Raw genomic sequence first — 26358 nt, 5'->3', positions numbered from 1 at the left:
GCACAGCCGCCCCCAGGGGCACAGAGAGAGAGAGTGAGCCCACCTGCACCCATCTCAGGAGGCTGAGTTTTTGAGGAGCGCCGTCAGTGCTGGGGGGGGCGGTGGATCTGAGCGGGACAAGGCGGGCCCTGCCCCAGGTCCCCCTCCCCAGCCCTGACTGGGGACCCCCTCCTACCTCCGATCACCCCTCTCCGTGGCAGCGCCGGCCAGGACGAGCCGTAGTCTCCTTCCAGATGCCCTGAAGGTGCCCCCCACCCTAGGAGCCTCCTGAGGACCTCCCCTGATGCCTGCCCTTCTGCAGTCCAGGTCCCCCTGGATTGTGCAGCCTTGCCCCGTCCTGTCCCTTCCCCACGGCCCCTCGACGCTCCCTTTGAGAGCTGGGTCTCCCTGACCCAGGCCCAAATAAGGGCTCCTCGCTCTGGGCCAGGCCAGCCTGGAAATGCCCCCCAGCCATGTCAGCCCTGCGCCCTCCCAGCCTCACCCCCTCCCCCGCGGGGGGCTGGAGGTGCATCTGGCCTTGGTCTCAGCCGGCCGGGAGCATCCAGCTCTGCCCGCCTTGGGTGCTGCCTGTGGGTGCTGCCTGTGGGCCAGGGGCAGGATGTCCTGTCCGTGCTGGGGAGGGCTGCTGCGTCTGCTGCCCCGTCATGGGGGTGTTTCTGAAGTGGCGACTGGGCAGAGGCCCCCAGTGCTCATTTGTCCAGGGACCCTGGATAAGGTCTTTCCTGAGTTCCCCGTGGGCGGAGCGGACCTCCGGGTGGACGTTGGCATTTTCTCCAGGTTTCTAGTTCCCCATGGAGGAGGGAGTCCCAGAGGCTGAGTCCAGGCCCTTGGGATGGGGTGGGGAGGTGGCCCGCAGCCTTCAGGGCCAGGGGGCTGCCTCCCACCACCCCCCAGCGTACGACACAGCCCCTCACCGTGGGGCGTGTGTGGCCCCGGTGGCTGGCTTGGCCAGGCAGTGTCCCCTGCCCTCCTGCCAGCTGCCCACCTCAGAAACCCTCCTCCGGGTCTCGCCAGGACTCTGGATCTCCAGCTTTCACTTGTGTTTGAGGGTTTCTGTGGTTTGCCTGAGTTTCCGCTCTGGGCAGTTTCAGATCCTCTTGTGTCAAAGGCGGCTTGTCTGCACTTTGACCTTCACCCGGTTTGCACGTGTTGCCATCCTGGCTTGGCGGGTGTCCCCCCAGGAAGTGGGGCAGGTTGTCTGAGCCTCAGTCTTCCCCACTGAGAAACTGGGCTCCATCTCTGCCCGGCGGTGCCTCGCCCAGAGCGGGCACTGGGCGAGGGCTTCCTGGCCGTCCCTGGAAGGAGTGTCGCTTCCCTGCCGGCTGTGGCCGCGTTGGGAGTCCCGGCTCCGTGACCCTGACCGGGAGGGCTGCCCGCCCCAGGGGGGTGTTGTCTGCCGTAAATAGCTTTCTGGAGTGAAGCGGCAGCCGGCGGGTGCGTGCCGGGCGCTGTGCTCTTGACAGTCCCGAGCTCACAGGCTGGAGGCTCCCTGGCCACCGGGAGGCTTCACGGTGAAATTCCCGGCTCCCGCGGTACGGGGCCTCCAGACCTTTAGGCCCATGTGCTAGAAGAACGGCTTCCAGCCAGCTGGCGTTAGGCGGGCCGGTGGGCTCTGACATCAGCGAACTGGAGCCGTACGTTTTTGCTCCAATGTGTGGACCCCCGAAGACGTGACCCGCACCCGCTCCCCTGGGGGCAGCCGGGGGCGCAGGGCAGACTTTGCTGCTCCCAGGTTTTATCCGTGTCTGGTCTCCAGGTGCTGAGGTCTCTCTGGCCCCTGCACTTGGCCGGCCCAGGCACGGGGTCCTCTTCCCACCCGCGTGAGTGGGGAGTAAGGTTGTGTTTCCCGGATCTCACCGCTGCTGTGACGGCATAGGGGATGTAGGGCCCTCGAACGCCCAAGGGAAAGCGGGGCTCACCCTCTTCCTTCTGAGGCCGTGGGAGCTTTTGGTGCAGACGCAAGCAGAGGGCCTGTGCGCGGCCCCCAGCGTGCTCGGTCTCCGCTCCGTCCTGTCTCCTCCAGACCGCGGCTCCTTTTCGGGCCCCACCCCCACTGTCGGGACTCGAGCTCGGGACATGTCTTCTTCGGAAGACTTTGCGTCCCTGTCTCTAAAGCATGAGGGCTCTGGAAAACAGGAACCGCAGCACCACTGTCACCTGGGGCGTTAAGCTCGGCTCCGACACAGTGGCCGCTGGTGTCCCTCCGTTTCCCTTCCCCGCGGGCGTCTCTGCAGACTGCCTGAGCCGCTGGGGTCGGGGGCCTGCTGCTGCCCACTGGCCCTTGCCCACCCGTGGTTGCCGGACCCCCTGGAGCAGCCCGGGCCTGTCGCCCTGTGAGGTGTGCTGGGGTCCCAGGCTGGGCCGGGGCCGGGTCACCATCCTCTCACGGGGCCACCATCGGCTCCACTTCGGACGCTGGAGACTCCGGGGATGGTGCTTTCCCCCTAAATCTTCTGCTGCAGGACCTGACCCTTGGCCGCAGAGAAAAGGGTGTGATCTTTATTTATCCTTAGCGTGAAAATTCCTGTGTTTCCTTGCGGAATAGGATGTTTGGTTTGGGACGTTATCCCAGGCTCTGGGGGTGGGGTGTGTGTGCGAGAGACGCCCCCACCCCCAGAACGACGGGCTCCCTTGGTTCTGATATCGGACACTCTCAGTCCGGACACGCCTGGCTCCCCGGAGAGGAGGGCAGCAGGTCAGACGCCGGCCCGTCCCGCCCGGGCTCGGCCACAGGCAGGCGTGGGGGTGGCGCGTTCCCGCTTATGTGCTGAGCTGGGCGGGTGCTGGAGCTGAGGCGAGGTCAGGTGTCCCTGGGGCTCTCAGGCTGTCTGCAGTGACAGGGCTGTCCCTGGGGGCCTTGGTTGCCCAAGAGGCCATGCGTGGTGTGAAGCTCTGAGCTGGCCTTGCCCCCCGTTAGCTCGAGAGCCCTGGGCCTCGGTTGTCCCTTCTGTGACCAGCACGTACTACGTGTTGCCGTAGGCTGATGGGGGAGCCCCAGAAAATGGGGTCCCGGCTGGGCTTTTTCTCTTCCTTCTGTGACCCCCGTCTTGGTGTCCCCCACCCAGCCACAACAGGGTTGGACCACAAGAGGGGCCAGACCCTTTTGGGGCCCCAGAATGCTTTAATTTTCCTCATGATTTGGGGGGCTCCCTCAGAGAGTAGGTTCTGGACGTCCTTGCCAGTAGACGCAGGAGCAGGCCGCGCTGGCCCCTGTGGCAGCTTTCTGTCTGTCCTCATGCCTGTCTCCAGCCGGTGCAGCTGGCCCGTCAGTGGGGCCAGGCTTCTGCCCCGGTGTTTCTCCCCAGCCTGCCATGGCCAAGGGGCGGGGTAGGGGTCCCATGTTCCCGCACAGGACCCAAGCCTGGTGGGCTGAAGGGGGGCTAGTGCCCACCTGGAGACGTAGGCGGGCGCGGCGGGCGCGGCAGGAGCCTGTCTGCCTCTCGGGCGGGCCGCGGCCCCGCATGGCCGGCCTTCACGTGCACTTGGGAGGACATTGAGGGGCAGATCCTGCTCCGCTGGGACACGGAGGCGAGGCGGAGGGCTGAGGTATCGGAGGTGAGCCTGCGTGAAGTACCTGTCCCATGTGTGACCCCCGGCGCCTGCACGTGGGCTTAGAGAGACCCTCAGGCTCTGGTCCCAGACCCGTGGCTATGCCGTGTCCCCTCCCTAGGTGACTTGGGAACCAGGACAGCTCCTTCCCTTACAGCCGGTGTCACCCGGTGTCACCCGGCTCCCCGGCCTGTCCATGCTTGGGGCTGCAGGGCCGCGGCCCCCGCATCTCTGTCCTTGGGGTTGGGCTGGGAGCACTCGGTGGGTGACAGCCGTGCCGGAGGTGAGCAGTGAGGGGGAGCTGAGTTCAGAACCCTCCTGTGGCAGGCCCTGGGGTGCTCCCGGCCGCCCTCTGTACGGCGCTCCTTGCCGGGTGTCCTTGAGGTTGGTGTGGGGACAGCGGAACCGTCTCCCTTCGGCTCCCTGCCCTCCCTCCCCGGCACCGTGGCTTGTGTCCCCCAGCGCCTGTGTGGGCTCAGGAAGTACCCCAAGGCGGGAGGAGCCTTGGCGTTGTCATGTGAGTGGGCCCGGTCACTCTGACCTCAGGTCGCACGAGCGTCTCAGCACCAGCGCGGGTGACGGGCTCGTGGCCGTGACCAACCACTCAACATACTTCTTGTTTTTGCCATTGTCTGCTCCCTCCAGCCTGACCTCCAGCCTGACCCCGGCGGGCAGCAGAGAGGGCTGGGCCAAGGATGTTGGGGCGATCACGTGGGTGCTGGACACGCTGCAGGGAGAGGCTGTTCCTGAGGACACTAAAGGATCCTGGGGCGCTCTGGGCATCTGGGGGGACGAGTGGACCCCTGAGACCGGTGTCGCATGATTCCACGCAGCTGTACCTCACACTGTTTTGAACCCCATGTCGCTTTGCACTCTGTCCCTGACTTTCAGTTCATAGCTGACCCTGTGGGAGGGCTGGCTAGTGGTCTCTTCAAGTTCTGATTTCTTTCTGGAACTGCATTCGCTTCCCGGTCTCAGAGTGCAGCCCTGAGCCGACCCGGACAAGGGAGGCGGGGGGGCAGCCGTGTGAATCCACGTGCCGCCGGGCCAGGAGCCGTGGCTGGCCTGCCTTGTTCCCGTCTTGTCTCTGTGCTTTGCACTGACGGGTGGGCTCTGTCCAGGCCATCCGGCCTTGGCCAACTGGACCCCTGCGGCGGGCAGCGCTGCTGACTGTAACTCCCTGGTTCGGGCTCATGGTGGTCCTAGGATTTCCCCTTCAGGGAGCACACTGGGCCGCTCAGCCATCCCCAGACCCTCAGGCGGAGTCCCCAGACCCTGGAGGAAGAGAAGCAGAAGCCCTTGGGCAAGTGCACGGTCGGGCAGGTCTGATTCGTGCTTCAGCTGGTTTTCAAAGTAGGAGTAACTTTGCTTTCAAAGTAACTTTAACTTTCAAAGTAGGAGTAACTTTCTCTTCCTGTTGCGAAAGAAGCCTGTTCCGAACACGATGTGCGTCTTCAGAAAAGCACTTGGAGGGGAGAGCCCTGTCCTCGCGCGCCGGTGTGCGTGGCGGTGGGCTTGGTGCCTGCAGGCCCCTACAAGGCCCGTGTCCAGTCTGGAGAAGCGCCCAGGGGAAAAAGGGCAAAGCCAGGCTTACGCTGTTGCTCTGCTCACGGGGACCTGCCCTCCTGCTGTCCTTGGGGCAGAAGGGACTGACCCCCAGGCCTGGCCCCTCCTTGAATCGTGATGGTGTGCGTGCTCCCGCCCGACATGCCCACTCACTCACCCTGCCTGATGCCCTAGAGGGACAGGGTGACCTGTGCCATTTTCTGCCCCAGGGAGCCTTGCTGAGTCCTCCCTCGCCGGGGTCAGGCTCGGGGGGTATCTGGCCCCAGCTCTGTGACTGTCCCCTTGCTGGTCTCCTCCTGAGAGGTGGGTCCTGGCACCCCCACTCCCAGGGGTGGCCAGGGAGCCCCCAACCTCTTACACTCTGGCTGCCCTTCCTTCCCGCCGTGGAGCTGGTACCTGGGCTGCTGGGCGCTGTGAGAGGCAGAGGACTGGACACCGCCACCCCAAGGGACACCACGAGCTGTGCGGCCATCCTCAGGGGGTTGCAGGAGTCTGAGCATGGAGGGTGTCCTGCCCTGTGTCAGTGGAGAGTTTGCAGGGAGAGCGTGGGCTCCTCGCCGCGCACAGGCCCGCAGAGTGTGGGCACGCGGGTGCTGGAGGGTGCTTGGCCCGTTCTGCACATGTCCCCTCTGGGCCTCACGGACTCCGCTGGGGAGGGTGATGTCAGGCCGGAGCCAGACTTCCCTTCGGGCCACTGTGGAAGGACTCCTGTGCCTGTGCCTCCAGGGAGCACGTGCCAACGCCGGGCACTCTGCTTGGAGCTCCAGCAGTGGGGTCTGGGAGCCCCTGGACGTGCTGGGCAGTGTGGGGGGGGAGGTGTGGGTAGGTCTGGTGTGCGGCAGAGTCCAGGAGGCCCCTCCAGGCGCCTGGCTCAGGGTCTGGCAGCTGCTGTGCTGCCCTGGGCACATACCTCACAGCGGGGTTGGTGGAGGTGCTCCCATTTGTGGCCGGAGTTGGAGGAGGCAGGCCCTGAGGCAGCCTCAAGTCCTGGTGGCCACCCGAGCCTGTCCCTGCACTGAGCATGCCTGTCTGACCTCGTACTTGGAGGAGGCCGGCCCGTACCTTGGCCCGTGACCCCCCTCCAACACCGTGTTTGTTTAGGCCCTGGCTGCACTCTAAGTGTTCCTTGGCTTTCTGTGTTCCTGCTGGACACGTAGGGAGGGCAGGCCCCAGGGGAGAGCCCCGCAGGTGGTGCTGGTGCTCAGGCCAGGTTTGCACTTGCTGACCTGCGGGGGCGGGGGCCGGGGCGGGCCAGCGGGCACGAGGGATGACCCAGATTTGCTCCAGGCTCCCACGCTTCCTGGTAGCGAAGACCCACCCTCGCTGCCCTTAGCACGGGGCAGAGCGCCACAGCTGGCGGGGGCCGCAGGCGCCGTGCTCCCTGGGGCTGGACGGACAAGGAGGGGAGGGGCGTGGCTTCCGCAGGATGAGGGGCGTGGCACCTCGCGGGGGCTCCAGGGTGTCCCTTGAAGCAGAGCAGGCCTCCTTGGTGGGCAAGATGCACCTGCTGTCCTGGTGAACCCTTTCACTCTGGCGGGAGTGCTTTGTAGCAGGTGCCGATCACCGGGTGTACACGCCCGCGTGGCAGGTGGCGAGCGACCGGCAGGGTGTTAACGGGCTCACGGGACGGAGCCGCTTCTTCGAGTCGTAGGAAGGGTGCTGCTCGCGCCCCCGGGCCCATCGGGCCCCTGGCGTGGTGGGTGCCGCTCAGCCCCGGCCTGTCCGGATGTCATGACACGGACACGGGGACCCAAAGCGTGGCAGGGCGCACCAGCGTGGCCTGGTGTTCCCCTTCCGCGTGTGAGCCCCAGTCTGCTCTGGGCCCTGCAGCTAAGATGAGGCCAGCGGCTTCCATCCAGGAAACAGCGGGGCTTCTGGTGTCGGGACCGGCCTGTTGGTTCTGGGGCGCCGCCGGTTGTCTTCCTTCCCAGCCCGGCCAGCAGTCCTGAAAGCTGGTCGGGGCAGGGCGCAGCCCCCCCACTCGTGAGGTGCACCTCCTCCCGCCCGCCCCTCTCCCTGGGGCTGAGCGTGTCACACTCTGCCTGCCGTCACAAACCAGCTCTGGTTCTCGTGGTGATGTCGGAACTCGCCCCGAAGGGCCCGGGTCCGCACGCTGTGCAGGGCTTCGCGAACGCTCTGCCTGGCTGGCTTAGCTCTGTGGGGTCGATGCCGGAGCGCTCTCTACGTGTGAATCATTCCCCCAAAATTGCCACGATCAAGAACAGTCCGAGTCCGCCCCCAGCCGGCAGGCCGTTGGTGGGCAGGGAGCCAGGAGAGGCCACATCCCGGGCACCGCCTCCCACTGCTGGCTGTGTGCCTGGACCGCCACCTTCCCGCCCTTGCGTTGTCCCCCCACTGCCCAGGCAGCCCGTGTCCACATCACGTCTCTGCCCCGGCCTGAGAGCAGTGACTGGACTGTGGGTCTGTGACAGGTGAGGGGCGGGCTGAGCACGGCGAGTGGCACGAGTGATGGGAGCCGGCCTCACCGTGACCACTCGGGCGTGCTCGGGAGCCCGCGAGGCCGGGCGAGGCGATGGGGCCTGGGTGACCGGCCTGTCTCTGCCAACCCCCTCCCCGTAGGTGCTGCCCGCTCGGGCCCAGAAATGGGATGTCAGGCCTCCAAAAGGAGCACAGTGGAAGCCAGGGCCTCCCCGAGCCGCTGCTGTGACGGCCAGTGAGCGCGCCGCGGAGGATGTCCACCACGACGACAGTCGCCCCCACGGGGATCTCGGCGGCCCCAGGCCCGGTCAACCCACCCCCGCCGGAGGTCTCCAACCCCGCCAAGCCCGGCCGCAAGACCAACCAGCTGCAGTATATGCAGAATGTGGTGGTGAAGACGCTCTGGAAACACCAGTTCGCCTGGCCCTTCTACCAGCCCGTGGATGCAATCAAGCTGAACCTGCCCGTGAGTGCCCTCCCCTCCCCCACCCACCGGCATCCCTGCCCCTGTCGTCCCCCTCCCAGAAGGACTGCCTCTGGGGCCAGGCACAGTGCAGGGCCCATGGTGACAGAGGAGCGAAGGGGCTGCTCAGGGTGTGGTGGTCCCTAAGTGTAGGGAGTGGGGGAGCCCGTGCCTCCCTGCTGTTCCCGTGTACCCTCCTGTAGAACCCTGCCTCTGCCCCCCTGCCCCTGCCGTCAGGTACTCAGTGCGGGTAGTGGCCCCCTTTCGGGGGGAGGCCAGGTCATCTGATGGGTTTCTTCTTTGGACCCAAATAGAGAAAACCCCGAGCATTGTTCAGGGAATCCCTAGGCTGCTCGTTGGTGGCCTGGGTTCTGGGCCCAGCTTGGCGCACCGGTCACCAGCAGGCCCTGGATTTGGAGTCTGGAGGGGTCTCAGCCCCTTCACAGTGCCGAGCCGCTCCTGCCCCGGCTGCCCGGTTCCAAACGTCTCTGAGAACCACCTGTCTGGGTGGAAGCTGTTGGGCGACAGGTGTGGCAGGGGGTGCACATGGGTCGGGCACTTGCCCCAGAACCCATACCGGCCCTCAGCTGACCGGACCCTGGCGAACCCCGTGCCGCAGAGTCTGCTGATGTCCCTCTGAACATCTCTTTCCCAGGATTATCATAAAATCATAAAAAACCCGATGGACATGGGGACTATTAAGAAGAGACTAGAGAATAATTACTACTGGAGCGCGAGTGAGTGTATGCAGGACTTCAACACCATGTTTACAAATTGTTACATTTATAACAAGGTGAGAAGGCTCGGGCTCCCCACTGCTGGCTGGGGGGGGTGTGCGCGGGGCGGGGCCCGGCTCCGGAGCAGCTCTCAGACGGCGGAGGGGGCCATGCCACCCCCGGGCCACAGTCACCACTCGGGGGTCTCAAGTGCTGCCCATGCCCTCCTCCCCCCAAGGGACCGGCGTTTTTGCGGGGGAGCTTACAGACCAAACCCTTAAACTGTTCATGCCCTCCGACCTCAAAACCCCAGCTGTCGGGACGCTCACGGCGCCGTGATATCCGCGTGCAGCCGCCCCACGTGGCCAGGCCACTGCACGACCAGAGAGCACGTGGCCACGATGGCTTTCGGGGAGGAGAGTCGCTGAGGGAGACCCACACGGTCCTGCCTTGGTGGGGCTTGCGTTGTTCTCGATTGTGATGGACACAGCACGGACGGGTTGAGTTGAACTGAGCGGAAGGTTCTGTTTTCCGCACGGGGTCAGCTGGAGGGTGGTTCTGGTTCTTCTTGGTTTTCTGGATTCTTTCAAGAGTCTCCACAGTGAAATCTGCTCCTTTCGCCTCCCCCACCGCCTGCCCTACCACACCTCTGAAGGGATTTTTGAATAAATGTTTTCTTGAGCCACACCAGTGATGTCTTTACAAGCACGTGGCCCCTTGCCCAACAAGTGACCTTGGCTCTCCCTGTGTCTTCAGCCCACAGATGACATAGTGCTAATGGCCCAAGCCTTAGAGAAAATTTTTCTGCAGAAAGTGGCCCAGATGCCCCAGGAGGAAGTTGAATTATTACCCCCTGCTCCGAAGGGCAAAGGCCGGAAACCGGCTGCAGGAACCCAGAGTGCAGGTAATGGTGTGGACGATGCCATCGTTCTGTCCTGACCCCCCTCCCTGAGGTGTGACAACAGCATTTCTTGTGCAAGTCCCTCGGCCCCTCTGAGCTCCAGTGTCCCCGTCTGTGAAGTTGGGGCGATACGGCTGGCATCTGCCTTTGAGCCTGCTCTGCTGGGGACACTGGTCTTGCCCTGCCCCCATGCTGAGGCCACCTCTTCCAGAAGTCTGGACACGAGGGCCCATTGTTCCCCCAGGACGTTGCCTTTCTAGCAGGTGTTGTATGCTCTGGGACGGGAGAGGGGCTGTGTCACCTTTTGGGGAGGGCTGGGGGTGCGGGATGAGAATTAGCACTAGGAGCCCTGGGGGTCTTACCTGGTCCAGGAACGGGGAACAGAGGCGTGCCCCGATGGAGAGACTGGCCAGGCACCCCAGCCCTTGGAGGCCGGGGTGGGTCCCCACCAGTGCCAGCCATCCTGCTTTGCAGATGGGACTGTGGGTGGTTAAGTAGGTCTGCCGGGACATCCAGCTGGTTACTGGTGGGGTCTGAGTCAAGGCCAGGTTTCTCGGGCCCAGGCCTGGCTCTTCTTCCCGGTGTGCACCTGCTGCAGGTGTCCTCATTCAGACTTTGGTCTGGGTGAGCGTCTGTGGAGTTCTGTGGGGGCAGCCATGGTGCGGGGTCTCAGGAGGGGGGACTCCCTGGACTGGTGTGCTCTGGCTGGAGGGTCTGGTCCAAGAAGCTTTTGGAAGCTAGCTAGTAGCTAGAGCCGAGCATGTTCAACGTCCTTTCCCTCTCTTCTAGGTACGCAGCAAGTGGCGGCTGTGTCCTCTGTCTCCCCAGCAACCCCCTTCCAGAGTGTCCCCCCCGCTGTCTCCCAGACGCCTGTCATCGCTGCCACCCCAGTGCCAACCATCACTGCAAACATCACGTCGGTCCCCGTTCCCCCGGCCGCTGCCCCGCCTCCTCCCTCGGCGCCCATCATCCCCGTGGTCCCTCCCACACCGCCTGTAGTCAAGGTGAGTGTCCCTGGGGACAAGGTCAGCTGGCCGTCCGACGGCCAGGCCGGGGTTCCTGGATTCGGGCAGGTGTGGGGTGGGCGGGGGAGCCATCTGCCACCTGTCCCTGGGCACCCCCTCCTTAGTGGGTGTTTGGTACACGTGGCTCTGGAGTGGTTCTCTCTGTGCCCGAGGTCGGGCCGTCGCCCCTGCCGCGGATGGGGAGACGGAGGCTCAGGGAGCTGCAGGTCACACAGCTGGTGAGGGCGGGCTGTGCTGAACCCCCGTTTCTCTGGCCCTGAAGCCCGGGCCTTTGCAGCGCATGGTCACTGTGGGAAGGTGTGGGAGAGGAGGGTGGACGGGTCCCGGAGCCCCCGGCTCACACGCGGACTTAGGGCAGTGGCCCAGGTGCATGGTGAGGAGCCAGCAGCCGCGCGGCCTGCCCCGTGCGTCCCGGTAGTATGAGCTCCAGCCCGTCTGCCTCCCCGGTCTGGCCGGCAGCTTTCATGGAGGGACTGTCCTGGCCGGGTCCGGGCTCGGAGCCCATGCTCCTTGTGAGATCCAGGGCAGGCCCCGGGCCGGGCGCTGATGTGTGTCTTCCGTTTGCCCCTCACAGCGGCCCTGTGGGGCAGACAGTAGTTCCCCCATCTTACAGATGAGGAAGCAGGCGCCGGGGGGGTTAAGTGGCCCCCCCCAAGGTAACGCCCCGCCGCCGCTTTCCCTCCCCCGCGGCCTGCACTGCCTGCACCTGCGGGCGGCGCCTGGCCAGGCCGCCTGACACCGTGCCCAGCTGTTTTTGGAGCATGTCCTGTTTGCCGTGGCCGGGTGAGCTCCCCCGGGCCTCTGTGGCGCACGCTTGGTGTCCTGTGGGTGCCCACACGTGTTTGTGGATAGCCAGCCCGTGCCCCTGCCAGCCTGGGGGCGGCGGCGTTGCTGGGGCAGAGACCGCGGTGGCGCCCCAGAGAGCAGGTCGCTGTCAGGCCGTCAGCCTGGGTGTTGTGGCTCTGAGGGGCCCCTCTGCCAGTCTGAGAGGCGGGAAGCTGGCTGAGCTGGTCTCGGGGACGCCCTGGCTGTGGGGCACGCCATGACGCGCGCGGCCCCGGCTGCGGTGCCTGAAGGGACCCTCGTGCCCAGGGCACAGCCCGTGCTAGTGTCTGCCCTGCACCCACAGAAGGCCTGTGGACCTTTTAACATTCCCTCCTGTTACGGACAGCAGCTCTCTGTGGCTCCCACTGCTTTTGGGGTTCAAGACCAGACCTGCCCAGTCAGCTCCCGGGAGTCCTTGGTCCCAAACCCACTGCTGCTGCCCAGCCCCAGCCCTGCCCCGCATGCTGGCCCCGCTCCCGGCCTCGGCCTGCGGCACGGCAGCTGCCCTTGGTGCTCCAGCTTGGAGGCCTCTGGCCTTTCCCACTGGCCTTTCTAAGCAGGGATTTCCGTCTGTCCCTGCCGTCCCTTAGCCGGAGTCCCGCTCGGGGACGATCCCAGTGCCAGGTCCACCTCGGTCCTGTTGTCTCTGGAACCCCCGCACGGCCCGGGGTTCGGGCAGGTGACTTGCATGCCCCCCGTCACGCCGCTCAGGCGTGCTCTTGGAGCCCTGGGGGCGAGTGGAGGGGACCCTGGAGGGGCGGCTCTGGGGCGGGGGTTGGGTTCTGAGTCTAGCCTTCCCACCACCAGCTGTGTGACCTTGGGCCTGAGATGCGGCCCCTCTGAGCCTCGGCGTCCCATGGAGTGCAGGGTGCCGCCCGGGGCCGAGTGAGGCTTGGCCCGGCGGCTGGGGCTCTGGGAGCTCTGGCTGCGAGCATCCGCGCTCCCGGGCCCCCTGCTCCGTCCCGGGCTCACAGTCGTGTCGCCGTCGCAGAAAAAGGGCGTGAAGCGGAAAGCAGACACCACGACGCCCACGACGTCCGCCATCACCGCCAGCCGGAGCGAGTCGCCCCCGCCGCTGTCAGACCCCAAGCAGGCCAAGGTGGTGGCACGGCGGGAGAGTGGGGGCCGCCCCATCAAGCCGCCCAAGAAGGACCTGGAGGACGGCGAGGTGCCGCAGCACGCGGGCAAGAGGGGCAAGCTGTCGGAACACCTGCGGCACTGCGACAGCATCCTCAAGGAGATGCTGTCCAAGAAGCACGCGGCCTACGCCTGGCCCTTCTACAAGCCGGTGGACGCCGAGGCCCTGGAGCTGCACGACTACCACGACATCGTCAAGCACCCGATGGACCTCAGCACCGTCAAGGTACTGCACAGGGCCCACCGGGGCGCTCAGCAGGGCGGGTGCACGGGTCCAGACGGGGCTGGGACGAAGGTGCGTGCATCCTACCCGCCCTCACGGAACCTGGGGCTTTGCCACCCTCTGCCCCGCGGAAGCCCGTGTCCTGTCTCGGTGGGTGGATTCCATACTGTCCGCAAGGACGGGCTTTCCGGTGACCCGCCCCCTCTGCTGCCCCAGCCAGAGAGGGGGCCCTGGAGTGGGGGAGGTAGCGGACTTGAGGCCCAGAGCCTGGCCTCCCTTTTTTTTTTTTTTTTTTTGAGATTTTAGTTATTTATTTGACAAAAAGAGATCACAAGTAGGCAGAGAGGTAGGTGGGGGGGGGGGGGGGAGCAGGCTCCCTGCTGAGCAGAGAGCCCGATGTGGGGCTCGATCCTCAGACCCTGAGATCATGACCTTAGCCAAAGGCAGTGGCTCAACCCACTGAGCCACCCAGGTGCCCCTCTCCCTGGGCTTTATAGTGGATTTTGTTCTGGGTCCGGCTGGTTGTGTAAGGCAGAGTGGGCTCATGCTGGGCCGTGAGGGCGGAGAGCCTGGGCGGCAGCAGACTAAAAGCTGGGCACACATAGGTGGGGCTCCTGACCCCCCGACCGGCTGGGGTCCCAGTCCACCTGCCCTCCTTTGGGGGGCATTCGGAGCTGGCGTTGGTCTCTGGCCACTGGGGACAGTAGCCCGCCTCCTCTGGGAGCTGCCTGTGTGGCCCGGGAAGGTGCTCCCAGAAGGAGGCTCTTCCTCTTTCCATCAAGAGGGTCTGGCCCTTGAACGGCTGCTCTCTGGCCTTCTGCCTGGTTTCCCCGTGATGCCAGCCTGAGGCAGAGGCTCCTTCTGGGAGCCTTCGCCCATGGCTCTTGGGGGTTTCGGGAGGGCAGACCTGGCTGTGTGGGGCGCTGGTGCCTGGCGAACTGCGCCGGGGACCGAGACCTTCCGTCCTGCCCCGCCGGGAGCCTCATAACGTCCTTTCCTTTGGACGGTGCCTCGTCCCCGTGAGTTGGCGCCGGCTGAGAGCAAGTGCGAAGCCTCCAGAGAGGCGGAGGCCGGAGCAGGGCTCTCCGGGGGGGCTCTCCGGGGGGACTCCTGGCTGTGGTCTGGATTTGCTCTCAGCCGAGGCGGCTCTCCTGGCTGGTCGTGACTCTGGGGCAGCAGGAATGGGGCTCCCAGGTGCGTGTCCGGGGCCGAGCTCTCCCTGCTCCGGGTCTGCGGGCTCCCGGCTCTGGGCTGGCAGCGAGTGCCTGGCCCCCTCGGCCCCAGATAGGGGCTCCCCACACGTGTCCTGGCCGGGACTTGGGGTGGGGGTTACCGGGGCGGGGCCTGTCGTCCGCACAGACCCCTGCTGTTTGGAGATGGGGAAGCTGAGGCCGGAGGGAGTGAGGGCCCACGGGTGTGGCCAGAGGAGCCTGTGCCGGGTCCCAGATCCTTCCTCGTTGACTCTCCGAGCCTCCAGCTGAGACGGCAGAGCTCCCGTCACCCAGACGAGGGCACTGTGAACAGTCCTGCCCCTGCTGCCCGTCAGAGAGGCCAGTGACTTGTCCACGCCCCACAGCCAGGGAGTGGCAGACTGTAGGGGGGCGTGGGCGGCCCTGGTGTGCCGGTGTCCCCGTGGGCCGAGCCTGTGTCCTGCTGGGGGACCTGGGGGGAGTGCTGCTTGCACGCAGGCAGTTTGCTCTGGTGCTCCTGTTTGGAAACACCGTCATCTGGGAAGCAGTGAGGAAAGACACACAACTGCCCGCCTGTCCTTGGGCCCCTCAAGCACCTTAGCCCGTGTGTTCCCAGCCCTGGGCCCTTGCCCCCCCATCCCCCCCGGGAGAGCAACCAGCGATCACGTTGGGACCAGAGCCTGAAACTCTGGCAGAGGTTGAGAGGGTCTTGTGTGCCTGTTTGTCTTCCTGAGCCGGGCCTCCCCAGGGTAGGGAGGCTGTGCTGAGGGCCGGAGCCATGCAGCCTGGGAGCTGTCCGACGCCCTGTGATCGGCAGGGGTGCGTTCCCAAGGCACAAGAGAGGCTGCAGGCCCTGGTGTCAGGCTGTACTCCACCCCCACATCCACGATAGTGTCCCTGAGGTGCAGGGGAGACAAGCAGTCAGGCTCCCACGGCACACAGTCCCCAGGAGAACAGGGGGCCCCTCGCCGGCAGGATGTCCCTGACAGACAGCTTCTGCTTGAACCCGTGCAGACACAGGGAGCTCACTGCCTCACCGAGCAGCTCCCCTCCACTTGTCCTGACTGAGAGCTCGTTGTAAGTGCTACCTCGCAGTGACCGTCCGGGGTCGTGCTTCTGTCCTCCCCGGGAGTGCGGCCATTCTCACCACCGCCAAGCCCACCTCATCCTGCTGGGCTGCGAGGGGCAGGCTGGCCAACAACGCCTGAGCTCTTACAGAGATGAAGTCAGTGTCTCGACCTGTGAACTGGGGAGTCCAAACCCAGCCCCTGCCCCGGCGCTGGCAGAAGAAGCTCCTCGTCCCTCTGGAGCTCCTCCCGTCAGGGCCTTCGCCGTGTGGAAAGTTAGCAGCGCACGCAGCAGGCAGGGCGAGGAGAGCCTACGTGGTGGCTACAGAAGCCAGGGTTCTGGGGGTCCCGGAGCGTCCCTTCCGACCCTCAAGTCCCGCTCCCACACTTGCCTCTGGGCTCCGGGGGACGTGGCGCGAGGCTGGCCGTGCGGTGGGTCTCCCTGCGGTGCCGGGCCGCGCCTCACCCCCGTCGGCCGTGTGTTACAGAAGAAGATGGACAGCCGCGAGTACCCCGATGCTCAGGGCTTCGCTGCCGACGTCCGGTTGATGTTCTCCAACTGTTACAAGTACAACCCCCCGGACCACGAGGTGGTGGCCATGGCCAGGAAGCTCCAGGTAACCGAGGTGCTGTCAGGTGGAGGGGCCTTCTGGGCACAGCGCAGGGGTCGGGGGGTGACCAGCATCCCGGGACAGGCGCCCAGGAAAGACGCAGGCCTCCCGGAGAACACGGGGCCCGGAAGGCCGTGGGAGAGCCTTCCCCGCACAACAGCCTTTCTCCTGAGTAGTGCCCGGCGCTGGCCAGGCCCCAGGCCTGCTTCCCGGGCACACGGGCAGACAGGCCAGCCTCTGCCCTCCAGGAGCGGCAGGCCCACGTTCCCGCAGGGAGCACGGAGGCCAAGAAGGCGGGTGTCCCTCTTCCCGCGGCTTCGGCCTCTGTGTGAGGGGGTCTTTGTCACCCGCCTCCCAGTGAGGCTGCCAGAGGCCGGGTCCCGTGACCTTCTGCCGAAGTCTGGGTGCTGCCCACCTGTCCCTGTGCGGGTCACTGTGCTCCCTTCGTGATGTGTGTTGTTGCCTTTATTAAGAGCGGCATTGAAATAGTAAAGATACTTTTGTCAGTCCTGGAGAGAGAGTGAGCACAAGTTGAGGAACGGGAAGGGAGGGGAGAGAACCCCAAGCAGCCGCTGAGCACGCGGTACGACAGGGGGCTCGATCCCCCCGGAGGTCATGACCTGGGCTGAAGCCAAGCGTGGGCCCCTTCACCGACTGGACCACCCTGGTCCCCCAGCAGCACCAAAAGTTTAAATGTTACATAATTGGGGGATTTAATTTTGGAAGAAAGAGTAAAAATTGTGGATCTCTATACGCTTCCAGCAGTTTTTTTCCCCGGAATGCAGGCTGTTTGTTGTGTGAGATGTCCTGGTCTTCTGCTGGGAACCCTTTTGAAGACCCGGTGAGGCGGCTCACGGGTCCGCCCAGTGCCCGGAGGAGGGAGGAGGGAGAAACGCTTGCATGCCGCTGGGTCCCCCCGTGTCCTGCGGGCCTTTCCCAGGCTCTGCTGACGCGGGCTGCACCCTCTGCGGACCGGCTCCCCCTGCGGAGTCTGGCGCGACAGGCCCAGGGGTCCCGGTATGGCCGAAGCTGGCAGGAGTTGTGATTTTACGCTAGACCACGCCCCACCGTGTCTGGGAGCAAGAGGGCTTTGCCCAGTTGGGCTCCGCGTTGGCTCAGTGCCTCTCCCGAGCCTGCTGTAGCTCAAGGAGGAAGCGGGCGGCGCTGGTGCCGATCAGGGTGCCGGCAGCGTGTGGCGGCCAGCGGCTCTGGCTCTGTTCCCGTGGGTTGGCTCTCAGCACTTTGACCACAGAGGCTGTGAGTCACGATTCCCAGTGCACTGAGCAGTCATGGCCGTCCAGCTCTGGGGTCGGAGCCCCGCACGGGGTAGCCTCTGCTGTCAGTGCTTCTCCAGCCGTGGGCCAAGGGCAGACCAGACCGCCGTGCGCATCTCTGCCTCTGGGGGTGTCTTCACCCCAGGAGGAGAGTCCGGGACCGGGGGCTGACATCTCACAAGTGTGAACGGGAGCTCAGCGGGGAGGGAGCCCCCACGTGGCTGCGCACCCCCATCTGAAATGAACCTGGGCCTCCAGGAGAGGGGACCTTGGCTGGGAGGTGCCCCTGTGGGCCTGGGTCCTGCTCTGTGTGAGCTGGGGCTTTCCGAAGCCAGCTTTGACGGGACAGGACTCTTGCCTCTGGAGCCAACTTCTGGGCCTAACTTGGAACAAGAGGTGATGCTGTGGTAAAGCCCTGGGCGAGGTGTGGGAGAGAACGTCCACTGGCCTCCGTACCCGGCAGCCAGGGGCCCCATAAAGGTCCCAGATGACACAGAGGCACTCTGGCTGCTTTGCAGTGGGCGGCAGCCTGTAGGGTCTCTGACCCCGAGGCCCAGAGGACACGCAGATCTCCTGCAGGAGGCTTGTGTCCTTAATAAAGAGGGCTCGCGGACCAGTTCCTAGAAGGCTGCGTCTGTGGCTGGTGGCCCCGTGGCCCCTGGCCCTGGACCGCACTCAGCGTCTGCACAGGGACGAGGAGGGAGAGCAGGAGAGCAAGGTGGGGCGGGTGCTGCTCCGAGAGCCACTCATGGATGCTAAGGTCTGGGTCCCCCACCCCCGGCGCTGCCCCGTGGGCGTCCAGGACCTCAGGCGGCCCCTGCTTCCCCCCCCAGGACGTGTTTGAGATGCGGTTTGCCAAGATGCCTGACGAGCCTGTGGAGGCGCCGGCGCTGCCCGCCCCCGCGGCCCCCGTGCTGAGCAAAGGCGCGGAGAGCAGCCGCAGCAGTGAGGAGAGCTCCTCGGACTCGGGCAGCTCCGACTCGGAGGAGGAGCGGGCCACGCGGCTGGCCGAGCTGCAGGAGCAGGTGAGCGCCGGGGCGGGGCCGGGGCCGGTCCGCTCGAGGGCCGAGCCGCGCTGCAGGGCGGGGCGGGCCAGCATGGGGGGCTGACCTCAGCCGCCACGTCCTGTCTAGTGGGCGCCGGCTCGGAGGCGGCCCCACGCTGGCCCCCACGCTGGCCCCCACGCTGGCCTCCGACGGGGAGGAGAGAACAGGAGCGGCCGCGGTCACCAGCGGGGGGGCGGGGCACTGGTGTTTGACCAGGGGCTGAGCCCCCTTAGAGGGGGCACCGCGGGGAGGGTGGTCCTGGGCATAGCTGCCCGGCAGCCCAGGGCCTGTGACGCCGTTTCCTGCCCTGGGAGATGATGCAGCTCTCGGGAGCCCCTCACGGCCCGCTCAGGGGTCGCAGAGATGGGAAGTGCGTGGCGCGCTTAGCACACGGCCAGGGAGGCGCTGGCACGGGGTACACGTTAGCTGCCGGCCTGGGTTGTTTAACCTGGTGTGTCTGCCACGTGACGTGGCGGTGGCTTCTAAATGGAGCCGTCGAAAACCTTTGTGCAGACGCATAAACCTCCGCGTGGGGTTGTCTTGGTCAGAAGAATCCTAAGCGGGGAGAAAAAGCGACTGTGCCCCTGTGCTGGCCTGAGTGTGCCACCAGGCTCATGGGTCGGCCCCTCGGCCACCCACGCGCCACGTTTCCGGCGAGGACGGTGAGGCCCGGGAGCTCTCAGCTCTGGCTGGAGTAGTGAGGGCAGAGGGGGCCCCGGTGCCTCTGCTCCTGGCCCCGTCCGGCTTTCGGCAGCAGCGCGTGGCCCCGTGCTCCCGGCTCAGCCTCCCCACGTGTTTGAGGTGGCTTCGAGGGCACCCCAAAGCCCCCTTGGGCCAGCCCCCAGGGAGCCCTGCTCAGCCACGTGCTATTTTCCAGCTGAAGGCTGTGCACGAGCAGCTGGCCGCCCTGTCGCAGGCGCCCGTGAACAAGCCCAAGAGGAGGAAGGAGAAGAGGGAGAAGGAGAAGAAGAGGAAGGACAAGGACAAGGAGAGGCACAAGGCCAAGTCCGAGGACGAGAAGAAGGCCAAGGCGGCCCCACCGGCCAAGCCGGCCCAGCCGAAGAAGGCGCCTGCCAAGAAGGCCAGCAGCACGGCCGCGGCCAGCAGGTGGGCTGAGGCGCCTTCAGGCCCCGCAAGCCCAGTGTCACCTGTCCTCGGTGCTTGTGTGCTGGGGCGGTCCTGGGTTTGGGCCTCTCCGCCTTGGCTGCAAATCCTGGTGACCCAGAGACTGGGCTGATGCGTGGAAAAGTGGGCTGGGGGCTGGGCTGTCCTTGTCTCTCCCAGCTTCTGGGACAAAATGAGGCCTCTGGTGGCAGGACTGAGCTCTGGAGGTACCCCACAGCTCTCCGTGGGGCTGGCCTCTCGGGCTGGGGCACTGCCGTGGTCGCACTCTCTGCCACAGACGTCGGCATCTCAAGCCCTTGGGGCCGTCTTCCTGCTTTGGGCCAAGGCGTTCTAGGGGCATTGCCCGGTACCACGGGCTCTACGTCCGGGTCCGCCCGCCGTTTGTCCTGTCTTCTTCTGCGCCGGGCCCCGCCGTGAGGACGGCCTGCCACGGACGGGACGGCAGGGAGATGAGCATGGGGGCGGCTGCTCGGGCCGGCGCGCCGCTCCTGCCCGGTCGAAGAAGGGCTTCCCAGAGCAGGGGGACAGCTGTGCTGGAGGGAGCCGGGCAGCAGTCGGGATAGGGTTCCAAGAGACAGGAACAGCGGGGACAGAGCCATGGACGCCAGCAGTGTTGTGGGAATTAGTGGGAACTGGGACAAAGTCGGCTCCACTGAGGAGTGGAGCCTGGTTTGGGAACAGGGCTTGGGAGCGGCTGCTGACGTTGGCCCGCTCTGTGGAGGCCTCTCGTTTTACCCCCCGAGCAGGTGAAGGGAGGTCGTGGGGTGTTTGAGCTGGAAGCGGTCAGATCCTGGTCCGCGTGGGGAATGCGGTGGGATGCGGGAAAGGGAGGAGGCACAGCCTTGGGAGGTTTTCTGGTTCTGCAGGCCAGAGCGGCCAGGGTGGCCGTGGAGGGAGAGGCGGGGAGGACAGTCCTCGGGGCCCGGAAGCAGGAGGGCAGGGCGTGGGGAACCGGGGCTTCGGGCCTTGGCTGCTGGGTGGTCCGCGGCATCAGCAGGGGCTGGGGGTGCTTGGTCCTCCCTTCCCTTTCCCGGCGGAGGCAGGAATCAGGTTTTCTTGTGACGTCTGCCTGGACTTGGGGTCCGGGTAACGCTGGCCTTGAACATGAGCTGGGATGTGTTCTCCCCTATTTCCTGGGTCAGTTTATAGAGATGGTGTTAATTCTTGACTAGGAAGGAGCATTCCCCAGTGAAAGCTTCTGGGCCTGGAGTGTTCATCGTGAGAAGGTTTTTAATGATGAATTCAGTTATTCTGGTAGATACAGGACTAGTGAGGTTTTTCAGTTTCATCCTGAGTGAGTTTTGGGGATTTGTGCTTTCGAGACATTGCTCCGTTTCCCCCGGACTGTGGAATTTTGGGACAGTGGTTTGTGTGCCGTGTACCCTTGCTGTCTAACATCGGCAGGGCCTCTAGTGATGTGTCCTTTTTGGGGAGTCTGTCTTTTTTCGGGGTGAATCTGGAGAGAATGGAGGAGTTTTATTGGTTGTTAAAACAACCAGCATTTGATGACATTGGGTTTTATCTGCTTTCACTTCTTTTTGTCCATGGCCTTATTTTTATTACTTCCTGTTGCTTGTTTTGGACTTAATTTGCTTTTTTAACATAGAAACTTAGATTATTGATTTGAGACCTTCTTTTCTAACGTAAGCGTTTAGTACTATTTATTTCTGTCTGCACACTACTTTAGGTGTACTCCACAAATTTGATATGTGTGATTTCATCTAGTTCAAAATATTTTCTAATTTCCCTTCAGCCTTCCTCTTGGACCACGGGTTGCTTAGAAGTGGTTGTTTAATTTCCAAGTATCTGGAGATTTTTTTTCTGGACATGGTTCCGTTATTGGTTCCTGGCTTAATTCTGGTAGGGTCAGAAAACATACCTTGTGTGATCACAGTACTTTTATTAAGATTTATTTTATGGCTGGGAACTGGGGAATGTTCCGTGTGGACTTGCACATGTGTTTTCGTGCTCTTGGGTTGAGAATGTTAACCGAAATGTCAGGGGAAAAACAAACCAGAAACGTGTCAGTTAGCTTAATTCGGAGGATGGCGTGGCTGGGGCCTTCTCTCTTCTTGCTGACGGGCTTTACCAGTCACTGGGAGAGAGTCGCCGGGTCCTCAGCGGAAACTGTGGATGTTTCCACTGCCCTTCAGTTCTCAGTTTTGCTTCAGACACTCTAAAGCTTGGTTTTTAGGTTTATACAGGTTGAGGGCTCTCGTGTCTTCTCAGTCATTCGATCCTTTTCTCATATGCCGTGTTCCTCTGCTTCCTGACACTGTTCCTGTTTGCATAGTCTCCACTTTCTCAACACGGCCGCTGCAGCTTTCTTTCCGTTAGTGTTTGTGTGGTACAGTCCCCACACCCATTGCTTTTACTTGAATCTTCTGTCATTGTGTTTAACATAGGGTTGGTGGACCTCATGTGAGTCAGCTCTTACTTGTTATCCAATCCGACTATGTCTTTTAGTTGGTGTGTTTAGGCCATTTATATTTAATGTAATGACTTATGGAAATTGCATTTCCGTCTGCCGTTCCGTTATTTGTCTTCCCTGTAGGCTTTATTCCTGTGTCCCCCTTTGCTGCCTCCTTTTGGATTATTTGAGTATGGAGATCAGTTTTTGACCTGCTGTATCCGAGATGCCTGTGGAGTGCTGAGGGGAGCTGACCACTACAGTCTTTCCTGGCTGAGGCTTAAAGACCCCCAAGTGGGGAGCAGCTTCTGCTCTGACCTCTGAAATAGGGTCTTCTGTGTCCCTGCAGACACATATGCAGCCCTCAGACAGTCCAGCTGGCTTCTCTGCGTGGGGCACTACTTAGGGCTCGCCTCTCGGTAAAAGAGCCTCGTTCTGGAGAGGTGGAAGGCGAGGCAGAACAGGAACGAGGGGCAGGCTCCACAGGGGCTGGGGGGACATGGACTGGCAGCTCCACGGGGGCTGGGGGGGGCAGAGGTAGGGACTCTACAGGGGTTGGGGGGACAGGGTCAGGGGCTCTGTGTCATGGTGTTCTTTGCCTTGTGCCACAGGCAGCCGAAGAAGGGCGGCAAGCAGGCATCAGCCTCCTACGACTCGGAGGAGGAGGAAGAGGGCCTGCCCATGAGCTACGACGAGAAACGCCAGCTCAGCCTGGACATCAACCGGTTGCCCGGGGAGAAGCTGGGCCGGGTGGTGCACATCATCCAGTCCCGGGAGCCCTCGCTCAGGGACTCCAATCCCGACGAGATCGAGATTGACTTTGAGACTCTGAAACCCACCACTTTGCGGGAGCTAGAGAGATACGTCAAGTCTTGTTTACAGAAAAAGCAAAGGAAGCCATTCTGTAAGTCGTGGGGACAGAACACCGTGCTCGCTGTCCCTACCCTCTCCCCTGCTTCCCCTCCTCCCCTCTCCTGCAGGCCTGGGGGGAAAGCCAGGCCATGGGGCGGGTCCCTGCCCTTGCCCATTCATGTGCCCCAGAGACACCTGTCTGTGTTCAGCCAGGCCCTTCTTCCCTGCTCTTGGGCAGGCAGGCGGTGCTCACGTGCCTTGGCCAGCCTGAGGACAGGCAGGAGCCCTGGGTCAGCCCCCAGCCCAGCCTTCGCCATGAGCCTTCCTGAGGCTACGTTTGGGACCAGGGCTTGCAGGTGACCTCTTGATGAACCACTGCCAGGGCAGAACAGTTCCTCTTTGCCTGGAGTTGAGGGTCCAGAGACCTCCCAGGACAGACATCGGCACTGGCCCAGGCTTGTCCTGGAAGTCAGTGACTTCACTGGGTGGGGACCAGGTGCTGCCTGGGGCAGTGGGTCCTGGGGATTGAGAAGGGCAGGCCGGAGGCAGCCCCCAGCTGCAGGAGAGCTGGACAGTGGCCCCAGGAAACAGCCAGGGTGCACCTAGGCCTGCGTGTGGCCCTCTCAGTGGGCTTCCTCGCCTCCTCGGAGGGGTCAGTTGCTTCCTCCTGGATGTCCCGGGCCCCCCGCAGTCAGCTGCGCTGACCCTTGGTAAGTTCCCCTGGGACTGAGAGGTGGTGGCCTCCCTGCTGAGGCCGAGGGAGAGCCGCATCCCTGCGAGAGGAGACACCTGCGAGTTTTGCACGTGCGAGCTCGGGCGGCAGCCCTGCGGGGGCCCAGTGAGCACCCGGGAGGGCTGGTGGCCCCCGAGGCCGCCCTGCTGAGCTCCTGGGGTGGCCGCCGGCCGGCTCAGCTCTGTGCTCCTCTGCAGCCACGAGCGGGAAGAAGCAGGCAGCCAAGTCGAAGGAGGAGTTAGCTCAGGAAAAGAAGAAGGAGTTAGAGAAGCGGCTGCAGGACGTGAGCGGGCAGCTGAGCAACAACAAGAAGCCGGCCAAGAAAGGTACCTGTCTGCGGGCGGCGCTGCTGGCCCGGCTTCCCTGGGCTCCGAGGGGCGGGGCGGGGCGGGGCGGGCGTGACGGTGGGTGGGGTTAGGGCGTGGCAGGGGGCGGGGCATGGGCTGGCAGGGGGCGGGGCATGGGCCGCAGACCCAGCCTTCAGTCTGGGGCTTCAGCTGGGCGGCCGCATGCCCTTAGATGACGCTCTTGACACCCTGAAACCGCAGGTCCTTTGGGTCTCCCTCCTGCAGGGAGGTTGAGCCCATGGCGGCGTGTGGGAGAGCTCCCCCTGCCAGAGCTGCCCAGCACCCCCGCAGAGGACTTTCTGGAAGGGCCTAGCTGTGGTCTTTGCGGGTGGACCCCGTGGCTTGAGAGGGACTGGGGTCCTGACCCTGGCGTCAGGCTTTCTGGCTGTCCGCAGGCGGGAGAGACGTTCCAACTCCCTGCCCCCAGGCCCTGTGCTTTGTGGACGAGGGCTCTTACTCTAGGTGAGCAGGTGATTTCCCTGCTTCTCTCCTTCCTCTGGAGCCACGAGAAAGGGAAGATCCCGTTTTCCCAGCCCCAGGTAGTGAGCGTCAGGGTCCACGGCCACGGGGTGGCTGGATGCTGCGGCCCTGCCTGCTCCAAGCAGGGAGGGGCCCTCTGGTCTCCCCTGGGAAGGGCAGAGTAGGCGCCGTCTTCAAACTGCCGAGCTCCCCCCACACCGCATCGGTTCCTCGTGGTGGACTGCTTTCGTGTTTTCTCGACTCTGGTGTATTTGATAGTTTGTGGGCCTCTGTGCCATGCTGACCCGCGCTTCCGCACCAGCTGTGTGGGCTTTTGCTCGCGCCGGCTCTGCAGTCCCAATCCAGGTGGGATCCAGTGACTCAGTTCCTTTCGGACGCTGTTGGCTTAGGGTTAGCCCAGAGCCCACAGGTGGGAGGCTCACCCGGACAAGACCACCTTTCTCCCAGACGCCAGCTGCAAGTCCAGGGCCTGCCTTACACTGACCAGCAGGCTGTGCACGGGGGCTCCCATGACCCTCTGCTCAGACCTGGCGGCCTGTACTTGCCGCATACGGCCTTGTCCGCAGCAGCAAGTGGCAGACGCACAGGGAGAGGCATGGGGGGGCGCACAGCTTCCCTCCCCTCTCTGGGCATGCCCCCTCCCCGCACGTCCGCGTGCCCCTGAGCCCAGAAGCTCAGCATCCAGAGTGTCCTGGTGCTCCTCTCCCGCAGCCTCTCTGCCCGCAGCTCCCAGCCCCGGTCCCGCGGCTTTCCTGGTGACCCGCCATCCCGAGTCTCTCCTGAGCCTAAACTCAGGTGTGAGCCACAGGGGCTCCTTGTAAATAAGCAGACATTCCGCTCACTCTGGGGATGCCAGGTATTCTCGGGGCGCTGTGCCTGGAGCCCGGACAAAGGCCAGACGCATTTCTTTACCGTCCGGTACCCTCATGAATGCAGGCGTGCATCCCACCGAACCTCGCTTTAATGCTGGCGGAGCGACTGGGTGTGGAACCGGGGGGGCCGAGGCTCGTGACATGTCGGTGTGAAGCCGGGGGTGCTCTGGAAGAGCTTGGTGGGCGAGCGCAGGGGTGCGTGGGGGCGCGCCTCTCACCTGCCGCGTCTCCCCCAGAGAAAGCGGGCTCCGCGCCCTCGGGAGGGCCGTCCCGGCTCAGCAGCAGCAGCTCCTCCGGGTCCGGGAGCAGCAGTTCCAGCGGATCCAGCTCGGACAGCAGCGACTCGGAATGAGCTCTGCCCTCGGAGCAGAACAGAACCAGCGACGTCGCACACGCCGAAACTCTGCAGTGTTCCCTTCTCTGGTTAATATACTACTTTCGTTCCACGGTGTGCAGGTTTTCTTTTTAACTCAGTGTTATGGTATCTTCCAGTTTTTGCTTTAATAGGTCAAAGATCTTTCTCGTGTGTCTGTGAGGCTTTATGAGCAGGGGTGAGACCGCGTAAAGTCCTTTCTTCGTAACTGAGATCAGTTGCTTGGAGATGGCAACTCGCAACGCTGACCTGATGACCATAGAAAACCATGTCGATGGGATCTGAAGTTTCTTGCAAAAACCCCTTTCTTAGGCCGACCTGGTCTGTAGCTCCAGAAAGAATTGTTGGAAGTTTCTCTGAGATGGTATCATACTGAAGGCTGTCAGCTTTGCGAATGGGTGTTGTCTCTGCCCTTGGACTCCCCGTGCTCAGCCCTGCTGCCAGCCAGGCTTGCCTCTTGCTGCGGGGGAGCCGAAGGTGTGGGGGCGGGGCCCGTGGGCTCCAGTCCGGGCTTCTGCAGGGGAGGGTTGGGGAGAGGCAGGAGGGCGCAGAGGGAGGGGCGTCAGGAGCTCCCGGGAGGGAACACGGGGGCCGCCTGTGCCACACGCAGCTTTCCATACACTGAAACTTTTACCTCAACTTAAAAAAAAAAGGAAAAAAAAGAAAAAAAAAGAAAAGATTTAAAAAAAAAACAAAAAACAAAAGGAGACTTTTTTTGTAAGGTTCAATTTTCTACGAAAGTCCAGCCCCATGTGTGTCCCCAACCCGTGAGCTGCCGGTGCCGCACACTCTGGAGACCTTTCCCCGGTTTCGTGTATATAGGAACACTTTATTTATTAACATCATTGGTCGTTTTTTTTAAAAAAAGAAAAACAAAACTGCAAAAGAAATGCATTAAAAAAAAAAAAAAGCAGACACGCACACGCAGGCCTTTTATGTGGTTGGAAGGAGAGCCCAGACCCTGCCCGGATGGCGGACTGTGACCTCCAGGTGCTGGCGTCCCGCCACCTGTGCCGGTGCTCCGTCGCGCCTGTGCGCTCGCCCTCCCCGCCGGCCCCACGGCCCGCCTCTGTCTGCGAGCGCGCGGGGTCGGGACGCACAGGCACAGACAACTTCCAGCCGCAGCACATGCTC

The 26358-nt window shown here is 63.7% G+C and overlaps 2 protein-coding genes across 3 annotated transcripts; both read left to right on the top strand.

The window, feature by feature from the left end:
• The first annotated feature begins 6961 nt into the window (after positions 1-6961).
• On the top strand, positions 6962-7810 carry LOC116570592 (wiskott-Aldrich syndrome protein homolog 1-like). Its single transcript, XM_032307882.1, has 2 exons — positions 6962-7547; positions 7696-7810. The coding sequence occupies exons 1-2, from the start codon at positions 7192-7194 to the stop codon at positions 7781-7783; spliced, it is 444 nt and encodes a 147-aa protein (XP_032163773.1). The 5' UTR covers positions 6962-7191; the 3' UTR covers positions 7784-7810.
• Positions 7722-25896, top strand: BRD3 (bromodomain containing 3). 2 transcript variants are annotated; one of them, XM_032307833.1, is made up of 11 exons: positions 7722-8020; positions 8673-8810; positions 9544-9637; positions 10424-10638; positions 12476-12847; positions 15590-15718; positions 17820-18011; positions 18910-19139; positions 22179-22471; positions 23350-23478; positions 25088-25896. In XM_032307833.1, exons 1-11 carry the CDS (start codon positions 7808-7810, stop codon positions 25201-25203), a joined length of 2121 nt encoding a protein of 706 aa, XP_032163724.1. In that variant the 5' UTR covers positions 7722-7807; the 3' UTR covers positions 25204-25896. The 2 variants fall into 2 exon arrangements, with proteins under 2 accessions (XP_032163724.1, XP_032163723.1); XM_032307832.1 differs by having other exon boundaries at positions 9490-9637.
• The last annotated feature ends 462 nt before the right edge of the window (positions 25897-26358 follow it).

Source organism: Mustela erminea, chromosome 12 (genome assembly GCF_009829155.1).
Source record: "Mustela erminea isolate mMusErm1 chromosome 12, mMusErm1.Pri, whole genome shotgun sequence".
Classification (NCBI taxonomy): Eukaryota; Metazoa; Chordata; class Mammalia; order Carnivora; family Mustelidae; genus Mustela; species Mustela erminea.
Note: the sequence above shows the minus strand (reverse complement) of the source record. Positions and strands in the feature narration are given on the sequence as shown.

Coding starts and splice junctions, on each gene's coding strand:
- LOC116570592 (XM_032307882.1), top strand. CDS start 7,192: ATGTCGGAACTCGCCCCGAAGGGCCCGGGTCCGCACGCTGTGCAGGGC. Junction 7,548..7,695: donor GGACTGTGGGTCTGTGACAG/GTGAGGGGCGGG, acceptor CCCTCCCCGTAG/GTGCTGCCCGCTCGGGCCCA.
- BRD3 (XM_032307832.1), top strand. CDS start 7,808: ATGTCCACCACGACGACAGTCGCCCCCACGGGGATCTCGGCGGCCCCA. Junction 15,719..17,819: donor CCATGGCCAGGAAGCTCCAG/GTAACCGAGGTG, acceptor TTCCCCCCCCAG/GACGTGTTTGAGATGCGGTT. Junction 23,479..25,087: donor CAAGAAGCCGGCCAAGAAAG/GTACCTGTCTGC, acceptor CGTCTCCCCCAG/AGAAAGCGGGCTCCGCGCCC.